This window comes from Dendrobates tinctorius, unplaced genomic scaffold, assembly GCF_039654945.1.
Source record: "Dendrobates tinctorius isolate UK_male_01 unplaced genomic scaffold, ASM3965494v1 ptg000015l, whole genome shotgun sequence".
Classification (NCBI taxonomy): domain Eukaryota; kingdom Metazoa; phylum Chordata; class Amphibia; order Anura; family Dendrobatidae; genus Dendrobates; species Dendrobates tinctorius.
The window spans coordinates 41,516,120-41,528,967 of NW_027361683.1; the positions used below are offsets into that span (position 1 = coordinate 41,516,120).

Here is a 12,848-nt window from a genome sequence, read left to right on the forward strand (position 1 = left end):
AAATGGCTAAACAGCAGGCAAAATGTTTGTCAAACATGATGGGATATTCTTCCCTTCATAGAACAAAATACTCAGTGGTGTACATCCCGCAGAATACTGTATATGTATACCCCGGTGATTGGCGAACCTGTACACATGCAAGGTGGTCTCCAATTAACCCTCACCAACCCCCCCCTCAAAAAAAATGATAATCGTTCAACAATAGTAGTTTCTATGAACCTCAAAATGACTGTAATAAAAATATACACACACAGAAAACCTTTAGGCTCTTAATGATTACTGTGAGAGCCTGGAGCGCTCACCACTCCCAAATAAATAAAGAGATTCCGGCTGCTCAGACATGAGATTTAGTCACTATACAAGGAATCTTACAGAGGTATTAAAATGTATTGCTCTATAGCCCGGAATTATGTGATGTAGACATGAATTCACAAGGCCTAGAAATGAGAGCAGACTAAACATTCATGACCGTAAATGTGAACGATTGATGGGAACTTGCAGTAGGTGTTTACTTGCAGTTGTTGATACTAATGGTGGAGAAAGTTTTACGCTTAACCACTTACCGACATCCACCGTACATGTACGGCACAAGTTCGTAGTAGGTGTATGGACGGGGTAATGGTTGTATGTTACAACCAGTGCATGCCTCTAATCGACTGCCACCCACGACTGTTAAGGTGTTAAATGCAATTCTCAAACTACACATATGTGGTATTGCCGAGTTCAGAAACGTCCGATGTATCAAGATATAAAAATAAATAAACCAATCGTTAAACACAAATAGAAAAAAATTAAAGAACGGCAAAATTACTTTTTTTGGTTGCTGCGATACCACAAAAAAAATGCTGTAACAAGCGATCAAAATGTCAGATCTATCCCAAAATGGTGTCAATAAAAACATAATCTCACCCTGCAAAAAATAAGCTGTCACACAGCTCCATCAACCGAAAAATAAAAACATGACGAGACTCAAAAAATGTCGATGCAACACTTTTTAAAAATTTTTTAAACTGCTGATTTTTTTCACTCCTAATATAATAAAAATACTTGACGTTTGGTATCGCTGTAATCGTACTGATGTGAAGAATCGTATTCCGATGTAATTTTTGCCACACATTGAACACCGTAAAAACAATTTCCAAAAACAATGTCAGAATTGCATTTTTTTCACAATCTTGCCACACTTTTTTCCCAGTTTTTGGTACATTATGTGACAAAATGAAGGTGTCTATGAAATTTACAATTAATTCCGAAAAAAAAAAAAAAATAAGCCATCATATGTCTATGTGAAAAAAAAATTAGTTAATGCTCTGGGAAGAAAAAAATGAAAAATGAAAAAATGGCCACATTGGAAAATGGGTTAAAAAGGGTAATCTAGACGTCAAAAGTAAATACACAAAGAAAGGTAAATCTTTTCTTACCCAGCCATATTCTTTGTATCATTTACTCGGATCCCATTACTGTAAAGATGAAGTCCATTGGTTGAGGTCTTGAAATTCTGGACTTCTGGAGAGGGAAGCAATAAAACAAACTGAAACATTAAGTGACTGTACAAAAGTAACTGTACTAATGTAAATTAACCATATTGGCCAAAATACTATTAGCAATAATAATAATAACAACAATATCCATTACTCACAAGATACTTTGGAAAGTAAACTTACCTCCAGGTGTATGATGAACTTTGGGTAGCAGGAATGTACAAGGTTTTTGCTTAAAAGTTAAGTCAAAGAGGTATACCTAGAAAAAACGAGATTCAAGTCATTTCAAATACTCCAAAGAAGGAAATTAGGCAGTTGGCTCCATGTTATTCCACTTATAGATGTAGCAGAAAATGATTGCCTTGTCTGAATAATTCAAACAATAAAGCTAGAGACAGAAAGTGCAAATAGTGTCATAGCTACGCTCACCTATAAAAGCATGTAAAGGGTGCTGCTTGGCCACCAATAAAATGCCATGCAGTAAAAGAGGAATATGGTAGTCCAGAGTCTGCGTGGTTTGGTCCTGATGAAGAGTGCTGGAAACCTTGAAACACAATAAACCACATTCATGCTTTAAACTTGTGTGTGACTACATCTTTGAACCTTGGGCAGCACGGACTCTGAACCACCGTATTCCTCTTTTTCTGCTTGTTTGAATCATTTTAATTATTCATTTATTTTCATAACATAGGTTCACTGTATAGCAGCAGTTCATGTCACAGCATAGTAACCAGTATCTCAGTCCTTATTCTTCAGTGTTGATTTGCTATAGTACAGGAGTATGAATTGTACAAAAACATGCCGGCAAATTACGGTCTTACTGCATGGCAAGTCACATCACTCTTTCACAATAAAGGGATTGCAAATCTGAATTTATAAAACATAAAATGCGCACAGCATCTCTAAAATAATAAACCATACTCACTTTACCAATTCAATGCGACTCCTCCTTCAGTTCTGTCCACTCATGTCTCCTTACATTTTCTTCTCACTGTACAGGCCATTGAAGCTAATAATTGGCCACAGTGGTGGTGCATTGGTTACACAGCACTCACATAACAGACACATGGAGGCAATGTTGGACTGGTATGCCATGGACCCACCAGTCATCATGCAAATGTGACATTATCCTCAATCACAAATTTACATAACAATGAACTGGGTAGCTTGTTAATTGAATAAGATGCTTCCACTGTCTGTACATAGTGATTCAAATATATAGTACCAAGTACTGCTCATATAAATGGTGGAGGCCCACTCTTGCACAGGGGCCCACCGGAGAATTCTCCTGTTATCTTGTGTGCCAGTCCAAGCCTGCATAGAGCATACACACCACTCACATATCAGACACAGGTAGCACACATACCACTCACATAGACTCATGGAGTACACACACCTGTCACATAACATACCCACACCACTTGCATATCAGACACATGTGGCATACATACCACTTATATATCATACATATGTATCATACATACATCTCCCATATCAAACACATGGAGCATACATACCACTCACATATCAGACACATGGCGCATACATACCACTCACATATTAGACACATGGAGCATTCACACCTCTCACATATCAGACACATGGTGTCACATCACAGCTGTCGGGTGACCCAGGACAAGGGGCTCCATTTCTGTCCCTAACACTATGGGGCGCCCTAGCTTGCCCTGTTCCCTGGGACACTTCAAATGGTGAAGACACGAGGGCCTCCACCCTTGCCTTACCTCCTAAGTTAGCCCTCTGTCTATTCTCTTCCCCCACCCAGGGAAGAGGGGGTGCTACTATGCACCGCAGTACACCAACCCGCCAAACAGGGTAACAAAGAAAAGTGGTAACTGAAAACTCCACACACAGAACATATTCACTCACATATAACAGAGTGATCCACTGGGGTGTGCAGGAAGGGGAAGAAACGAAAATAGTGAAGGATAAGGAATTACCAAGTGTACAAACCAAACAAGAGTCGCTTATAACTCCTCAAGCACTCCTTCTCATACCAACTTCTCTCACTCCATTAGCTATGCAGCATAAAGCTAACTCTGATGAGGATTAGTAATAGAGCCCAGATTATAAAGGGAAAAGGAGTGGCTAACCGAGCAAGCTGAGAACAGGGATTTCCAACAACAAGGCCAATTAACCCCTGTTCTGCTGGAAGAAATAAACACATTTAATAAGACGGAGTACAGCTTGTTCTCAGCGCCGGAGTAGAAGCAACCAGATGCTGCTGTCTTCTGGCTCCACTCCGTTGTGGTAACCCTCTTAAAAGGAATAGGCCTCTTAAAAGACGATAATAAGATAATAATAGAAGACAAAGAAAAGGCTGAGATTTAAACAGGACTTTTCATCCATGTTCACCAATGAACTAACTGTTCCAGGGATCATTTAACAAGACAACAATCAAAGTTCACAGCCTGATATAATTAGTTTAAGGCTATGTGCACACGTTATGGAATTGCAGCGGGAATTCTGTAATTCCATTCCGCGGGAGATATGCGAGAAAACCGCATTTTAATTCCCGCGGAAAAACTAGCGATTTGCACGCTAGTCAAACATAGTGTTTGACGAGTGTGACCAAATTTTTACTATTGAGGCTGCCTATGCAGCATCAGTAGTAAAAAGATCTAATGTTAAAAATAATAAAAAAATGGTGTTTTTCTCACCTTCCGACGTCCCGCGCAGCGTTCCCGATCCTCGCGATGCTCCCGGTAAGTCCCGTTCCCAGTGATGCATTGCGACAATGACCTTTGATGAGGTCGCGGTCTTGCGAGACCGCTACGGTATCGCGAGACTGCGACGTCATCAAAGGTCATCGTCGCAATGCATCAATGGGAACGGGACTTGCCGGGAGCATCGCTGAGGCCTGGTGACGCTGCGAGGGACATCAGAAGGTGAGAATATGACGATTTTTTATTTTAATTTTATTTTTTACATAGATATGGTACCCAGAGCCTGGAGGAGAATCTCCTCTCCTCCACACCGTGGGTACCATCCGCAAATGTTCTGCTTACTTTTCGCATGGTGGGCACAGCCACATGCGGAAAGTAAGCAGAACAATACATTCCTGTGTGTGGATTTTCCTGCGATTCCGCACAAAGAATGAGCATGCTGCGTATTTTCCCGCGATGCAATTCCGCCACGGAAGAAGCCGCAGCATTAGCACAGCATGTGCGGAATCACATAGGAATGCATGGGATGCTTTTTGTTGCTTTCTTCTTGCCACTCTTACATAAAGGCCAGATTTGTGCAGTGTACGACTGATTGTTGTTCTATGGACAGACTGTCCCACCTCAGCCGTAGATCTCTGCAGTTCATACAGAGTGATCATGGGTCTCTTGGCTGCATCTCTGATCAGTCTTCTCCTTGTTTGAGATGAAAGTTTAGAGGGACGGCAAGGTCTTGGTAGATTTGCAGTGGAATGATACTCCTTCCATTTCAATATGATCGCTTGCACAGTGCTCCTTGGGATGTTTAAAGTTTTACAAATCATTTTGTATCCAAATCCGGCTTTAAACTTCTCCACAACAGTATCACGGACCTGTCTGTTGTCTTCCTTGGTCTTCATGATGCTCTCTGTGCTTCAAACAGAACCCTGAGACTATCACAGAGCAGGTGCATTTATACAGAGACTTGACTACACACAGGTGAAATTATATTTATCGTCATTTAGGACAACATTGGATAATTCAGAGATCTACAATGAACTTCTGGAGTGAGTTTGCTGCACTGAAAGTAAAGGGGACGAATAATATTGCACCCCCCACTTTTCAGTTTTTGAATTTCCACAAAAATTTAAAATAACCAATAAATTTTGTTCAATTTCACAATTGTGTTCCACTTGTTGATTCTTCACCAAAAATTGACATTTGGTATCTTTATGTTTGAAGCATGATATGTGGGAAAAGGTTGAAAAGTTCCAGGGAGCCGAATAATTTCACAATGCACTGTACATCGAGGGCTTATCTACAGCATTACAGAATGCTGCAGATAAGCCCCTGATGGCGGTGGCCACATCTCATAGGGGAAAAATGAGATGACAGATTCCCTTTAACTCACCACGCAAAAGAAAATGACAATAAAAATGTAGCACATCTTACAAAAGGGTACATGAAAATATTAAAACAGTTTATTAACCCCTTCACAACATCCGCCATACATGTATGGCGCATGTCGGAAGCAGGTATATGGAGTGGGATACTAAAAAATTTAAAGAAATACACATACCGCATTTTACGAATTATAAGATGCACCACAAATTTTGGGGAGGAAAATAGGAAAAACATTTTTTTAATACAATGGTGGTGGGTGTGTCTCGGGAGCCAAGATCTCAATCTACAGCCAATTTTGTGTAGTTCACCACAGTGAAAAGGATGGAAAATGTGGCGATTCCCGACATTTTCGGAAAGTTCGGAGCCCGTCGCAGCAAGATGCACCCCCATATTCCTCCCAAATTTGGGGGGAAAAAGTGCATCTTATAATCCACAAAATATGGTATGTTGTATAGCCATGTTCAGAAAAATTCAATCTATCAAAGTATAAAAACATTTAACCCGATAAGTAAACACCATAAAAAAAATTCAAGAACACCAAAGTCAAGTTTTTTTGGACGCTACAGTTCCACAAAAGAGGCTGTAATAACCGATCAAAAAGTCCCATTTATCCCAAAATGGTACTGATAAAAACATTGTCTCAAAAAAATAAGCCATCACACAGCTCCATGGGACGAAAAATAAAAATCAAAATGTTACGGGTCTCGGAAAACGGTGACACCAACCAAACTTTTTTTTTTTTACTTGCAAACATCTAATTATTTTCACCACTAAAACAATAAAAAAAACTGGACTTGTTGGGTATCAACATACAGTGAGTACGGAAAGTATTCAGACCCCTTTAAATTTTTCACTCTTTGTTTCACTGCAGCCATTTGGTAAATTCAAAAAAGTTCATTTTTTTTCTCATTAATGTACACTCTGCACCCCATCTTGACTGTAAAAAAAAAACAAATGTAGAAATGTTTGCAAATTTATAAAAAAGAAAAACTGAAATATCACATGGTCATAAGTATTCAGACCCTTTGCTCAGTATTGAGTAGAAGCACCCTTTTGAGCTTGTAGAGTCATGACACTTCTTGGGAATGATGCAATAAGTGCTTCACACCTGGATTTGGGGATCCTCTGGCATTCTTCCTTGCAGAGCCTCTCCAGTTCCTGATACCACAGCCCCATATTTCCTCCTGTGATGTACGTACCACAGCCCCCTGTCACCTCTTGTTATATATATATACACACTGCAACCCTATGTTTCCCTATGTGGAGGATAATCACTCTTTGGGTGCACGGCAGAGCTCGGAAGGGAGGAGCGCCATTTGGCTGAAATAACTGGCAGACACCATGTCACATTTGGAGAGCCCCTGATGTCCCTAAACAGTGAAAATCCCCCAGAAGTGACATCATTTTGGAAATTAGACCCCCTCAAGAAATGTATTTAGATGTGCGGTGAGCACCTTCAACCCACAGATGCTTTACAGAAGTTTATAACGTTGAGCTGTGAAAATAAAATCACATTTTCCTTTCACAAAAATGTTATTTTAGCCCCAAATTTTGCATTTTCATAAGGATAACAGGCGAACTTGCACCATACAATTTGTTGTACAATTTTTCCTGAGTACGTTGATACTCCATATGTGGTAGAAAACTACTGTTTGGGTGCACCGCAGGGCTTGGAAAGAAAGGAGTGTCATCTGACTTTTTGAATGTAAAATTTGCTGGAATCATTAGCAGACACCATGTCCCATTTGGAGAGCTCCTGATGTTCCTAAACAATGGAAACCCCTCACAAGTGACCCCATTTTGGAAACAAGAACCCTCGAGGAATGTATTTAGATGTTTGGTGAGCACCTTAAACTCCCAGGTGCTTCACAGAAGTTTATAAAGTAGAGCAGTTAAAATTAAAAAACAAAAAACACATTTTCCCCACAAAAATGTTATTTAACCCCTTAATGACCGCCGATACGCCCTTTATCCGCGGCAGTTAAGTGTACTTAAACCACAGCGCTGTTAATTAACGGTATAACGGAGACCTCAAAAAAAAGTCCGATTTTCTAATTAATTTCTCTCTCCTCTGATGTGATCGCACATCAGAGGAGAGAGAAATAGGGTTCCCGATTCCCCCCCCCCCCCCCGTTATCTCCCGGAGTACCTGGGCTCTCTCGCTCCCTCCCCGGGCACCAACATCTTCTTACTGGAAGAAAATGGCGGGCGCATGCACAATGCGCCCGCTGAGATCTACCGGCCGGCACCCGACAACAACAGATTTTTCCTATTGCTTCATTTTGATCACTGTGATAGACCCAATCACAGTGATCAAAATAAAAAAAACAGTATATCAAACTCCGATTTTATCACCCCCTTAGTTAGGGAAAAATATTAAAATAAAAAAAATGTAATTATTTCCATTTTCCCATTAGGGTAAGAGTTAGGCTAAAGTGAGTTGGGTTAAAGTTAGGGCTGGGGCTGGGGTTAGGGTTTGGATTACGGTTACGGTTCGGATTAGGGTTGGGACTAGGGTTAGGAGTGTGTTGAAGTTTGAGATTAGAGGTGTGTTGTGGTTATTGTTAGTTAGAATTGGGGGGTTTCCACTTTTTAGGCACATCAGGGGCTCTCCAAACGCAACATGGCATCCGATCTCAATTCCAGCCAATTCTACGTTGAAATAGTCAAACAGTGCTCCTTCCCTTCCGAGCTCTGCCGTGCGTCCAAACAGTGGTTTAAACCCACATATGGGGTATCGGCGTACTCATGACAAATTGGACAACAACTTTTGGGGTCTAATTTCACCTGTTACCCTTGTGAAAATAAAAAATTTGGGACTAAAAATCATTTTTGTGGAAAAAAAATTATTTTTTATTTTCATGGCTCTGCGTTAAAAACTTTAGTAAAACATTTGGGTGTTCAAAGTTCTCACAACACATCTAGATAAGTTCCTTGGGGGGGTCTAGTTTCCAAAATGGGGTCTCTTTGGGGGGTTTCTACTGTTTAGGTACATCAGGGGCTCTGCAAACGCAACATGAAGCCAGCAGACCATTCCATCCAAGTCTGCATTCCAAAACGTCACTTCTTCCCTTACGAGCTCCGACGTGTGCCCAAACAGTAGTTTTCTCCCACATATGGGGTATCAGCGTACTCAGGACAAATTGGACAACAACTCTTGAGGTCCAATTTCTCCTGTTACCCTTGTGAAAATAAAAAATTGGGGGCTAAAAAATCATTTTTATGGAAAAAAAATTATTTTTTATTTTCACGACTCTGTGTTATAAACTTTAATGAAACACTTGGGAGTTCAAAGTTCTCACAACACATCTAGATAAGTTCCTTGGGGGGGTGTAGTTTCCAAAATGGCATCACTTCTGGGGTGTTTCAACTGTTTAGGCACATCAGGGGCTCTCCAAACGTGACATGGCGTCCAATCTCAATTCCAGCCCCAATTCTGGTTTGAAAAAGTCAAACAGTGCTCCTTCCCTTCCGAGCTCTGCCGTGCACCCAAACAGTGGTTTACTCCCACATATGGGGTATCAGCGTATTCAGGAGAAATTGCACAACAAATTTTGTGGTTCATTTTCTCTTTTTACATTTGTGAAAATAAAAAAACTGGTTCTGAAGGAAAATATTTGTGAAAAAAAGTTAAATGTTCATTTTTTCCTTCCACATTGCTTCAGTTCCTGTGAAGCACGTAAAGGGTTAATTAACTTCTTGAATGTAGTTTTGAGCACCTTGAGGGGTGTAGTTCTTAGAATGGTATCACTTTTGGGTATTTTCTGTCATGTACACCCCTCAAAATGAGTTCAAATGTGAGGTGGTCCCTGAAAAAATGGTTTTGTAAATGTTGTTGTAAAAATGAGAAATCGCTGGTCAACGCTTAACCCTTATAACTTCCTAAAAAAAAAAAGTTGGTTTCCAAAATTGTGCTGATGTAAAGTAGACATGTGGGAAATGTTATTACTATTTTGTGTGACATATCTCTCCGATTTAAAGGGGTTGTCCGGGCTTTTCACATAATCTCAGTGCATATCTGGGCTGCAGAATGCTGACAATAAGTAATTTACCTTCTGTGGCCAGTTTGCAGGGTTTGCTAGATATCATCTCTTGCTTGTAAGAAAACCGTCCAGGGGGGGGGGGGTGTTCTGGCATTGAAATGAGAACTGGTCGTTTCCTCCTGAATAGTTTCACTTTCCATAGATCACTGTTCAGTGTGTGTCTGGGGGAGGAGCAGTTGCTCTCTGCACTGAGGCTGCTAGAGGGGGAGGATTTGTTACTGTGTAAGGAGAGATAGGCTTCTTCACGTGGTTGGGGAGGGCCTGTTGCTATGGAGGGCGGGGATGTTGCTATAGAGGGCAGGTTTTTAGTAGAGTAGGAGGAAACGACCAGTTCTCATTTCAATGCCAGAACACCCCCCCTTGGACGTTTTTCTTACAAGCAAGGGATGATATCTTGGAAACCATGCAAACTGTTCACAGAAGGTAAATTACTTATTGTCAGCATTCTGCAGCCCAGATATGCACTGAGATTATGTGAAAAGCCTGGACAACCCCTTTAAGGGGATAAAAATGAAAATTTCGAAAATTGAGAAATTTTAAAAACTTTCACCATATTTCTGTTTTTTCCATAAATAAACGCAATTGATATTGAAGAAATTGTACCACTAACATGAAGTACAATATGTCACGAAAAAACAATCACATAATCAGCGGGATCCGTTAAAGCGTTCCAGAGTTATAACCTCATAAAGTGACAGTAGTCAGAACTGTAAAAATTGGCAAGGGCATTAAGCTGCAAATCACTAAGGGGTTAAGCCCCAATGTTTATATTTTCACAACAGCAACAGGAGACATTTAACCATACAATTTGTTGTGCAATTTCTCCTGAGTACCATACCCATATGTGGGGGAATACCACTTGTGAGGCAGTTGCATCTGAGAGGAGCTCCAGCCATCTGTACATTATCCTGCATCATACCTGACACCTGAGGCTCTGGTAAGCCTGTAAACTTCATCATCCTGGTGTGGATGTAAAGGAAACCTGTCACCTCATTTTGTCGCTATAAGATGTGGTCACTGCCGTTTGAGGCTTATCTACAGCATTCTAGAAAACTGTAAATAAGCCCCCGATCCGATGAAAAGAGAAGAAAAACAAGTTTTGCTATACTCACCCAGGGGCTGTCCAGTCCGATGGGTGTCACAGGTCCCAGGTCCGGCGCCTATCTTCATGCGACATCGTCATCTTCCTTGCTTCGTGCTGCGCTCCTGCACAGGCGCACTGATCTCACCTGTTGAGGGCAGAGCAAAGTACTGCAATGCATAGGTGTCGGGAAAGGTCAGAGAGGCGAGGCCCGGCACCTACGCACTGCAGTACTTTGCTCTGCCCTCAACAAGTATGAGATTCAATGGCTAGCACACGATAGGTACGGGGGTATGGTGCTAGTGAAGGAGGCTCATGAGTCCCACATAAATGTCTATTAGAATCACTGCACACATACACTTAAGGAGTATTTGCTTATTAGTGAAATTTATTGAAAACAAGTGCTCTTATAGTGATTGCGACAGAATGACGTTTCGGTCATTCAAGACCTTGATCACATAAGTCGCCTTGAACAATGTAGTGGTTCATGAAGGATGTGGTCCTTATGATCAAAATAGGGACAGCGAGTATGCCCATAGTAGTTCTGAACTAAGGGCTGTCCTGAATTAGGTGGTGGTGGTGGCAAGACAGTGGAGTGTGTTAACACTCAGTTGTTGCTACAACTGAGCGTTAACACACTCCACCGTCTCGCCACCACCCCACATAGAGCGACCGCTCTGACCCTGGCTAACCTAAAGGCATAAGTGACCATTACCTAATTCAGGACAGCCCTTAGTTCAGAACTACTACGGGCATACTCGCTGTCCCTATTTTGATCATAAGGACCACATCCTTCATGACCGAAACGGCATTCTGTCGCAATCACTATAAGAGCAGTTGTTTTCAATAAATTTCACTAATAAGCAAATACTCCTTAAGTGTATGCCCTCAACAGGTGAGATCAGTACGCCTGCGCAGGAGCCACAACACAAAGCAAGGAAGATGACGACGTTGCATGAAGATGGGAGGAGCCGGAACTGGGACCTGCGACACCCATCGGACCAAACCTCCCCAAGGTGAGTATAATAAAACGTATTTTTCTTATCTTTCAGGTCAGACCGGGGGCTTATCTACAGCATTATAGAATACTGTAGATAAGCCTCAACACATCTTATAGCGGCAAAACGAGGCGACACGCTCCCTTTAACCTGGCTACAGAAGGGCTGCTTTGGTTCAGCCTCAGTCGAGCAGGGAATGGCAAATCAATCACACAGAATAGAGCTCTGGAGGTGTCAGGGGCCATCTTGGGTCCAAGCTCTGAGGTACAGAGAGCGAGTAGTGAGAGTGCTCCCTTCCACCCAGCCTTCCAGGGATCTTAACATTATGAAATACAGCGTGGGAGCTGTGGTGCAGAGTCCTGAGTAACGGACCCACAGCCAGTGTTTCTCTGATGGACACAGGAGCTAAGGAGGGACCTTGATTCAGTAAGGAGATTCTCTCATCCCTCCTCCCTCCCCCCAGAGATTAGTTCACCTGCAGTGGAAAACTTTGATTGGGACTCTCAGCAGGCACAGCGGGAAGCTGCATTTAGGCGGTGTGCCCATGTAGCGATTTTTAAGCGTTTTTTAACGCGCGATTCTGCCGCGGAAACGCTTAAAAAAAAGCATTCCATGCATTTGTAATAGAAAACGCACATGTTGTGCCAATGGTGCGTTTTTTACCACTGCGGAATCGCTTAGCGGTAAAAAACGCAGCATGTTCATTAATTTTCATTAATTTTGCGGAATTGCCCATCAATTATATGAGCAAAAATGCATGGGAAAACGCATGTCAAAACGCTTGACAATCGCGCCAAAAGTGCGTGTCAAAAAGCACATGCGATTTCCCTGGCAAGGGCATGCGTTTCTGCTCAGGAAAAAAAATCGCTTGAAAATCGCTACGTGGGCACATAGCCTAAGGCTATGTACCCACCTATGTAGAAAATTCCTGACTAAAAACCGGACTCCTTCCCAGGAAACGCGCGTTTTCCGTGCGTTTTTTCCGGAGCATCCCCAGTCTCATAGAATATAGTTAGAAATGCGGATTTTTCTGCGAAATTAATGAGCATGCTGCGTTTTTACCGCCATACGTTTTTTTCACGGAAAAAAAGCATCAATATGCGCAAAAAGTGCGGAATTCATTAAAATGAATGGGATGCTTCTTGTAAGCGTTTTTGTCGGTAAAAACGCTTAAAAACCGC

At 41.7% G+C, this 12,848-nt stretch overlaps 1 protein-coding gene across 6 annotated transcripts in view; it reads right to left on the reverse strand.

Moving 5' to 3' along the window:
• Nucleotides 1–12,848, reverse strand: part of WDTC1 (WD and tetratricopeptide repeats 1) — a 76,057-nt gene that overhangs the window by 7,656 nt on the left and 55,553 nt on the right. For all 6 annotated transcript variants that reach the window (XM_073563995.1, XM_073563997.1, XM_073563996.1 and 3 more), the window contains 2 exons: nucleotides 1,665–1,740; nucleotides 1,422–1,506 (listed from right to left, as the gene is read on the reverse strand). In XM_073563995.1, coding sequence (XP_073420096.1) covers nucleotides 1,422–1,506; nucleotides 1,665–1,740 — 161 coding nt within the window. The remainder of the gene's footprint in view (nucleotides 1–1,421; nucleotides 1,507–1,664; nucleotides 1,741–12,848) is intronic.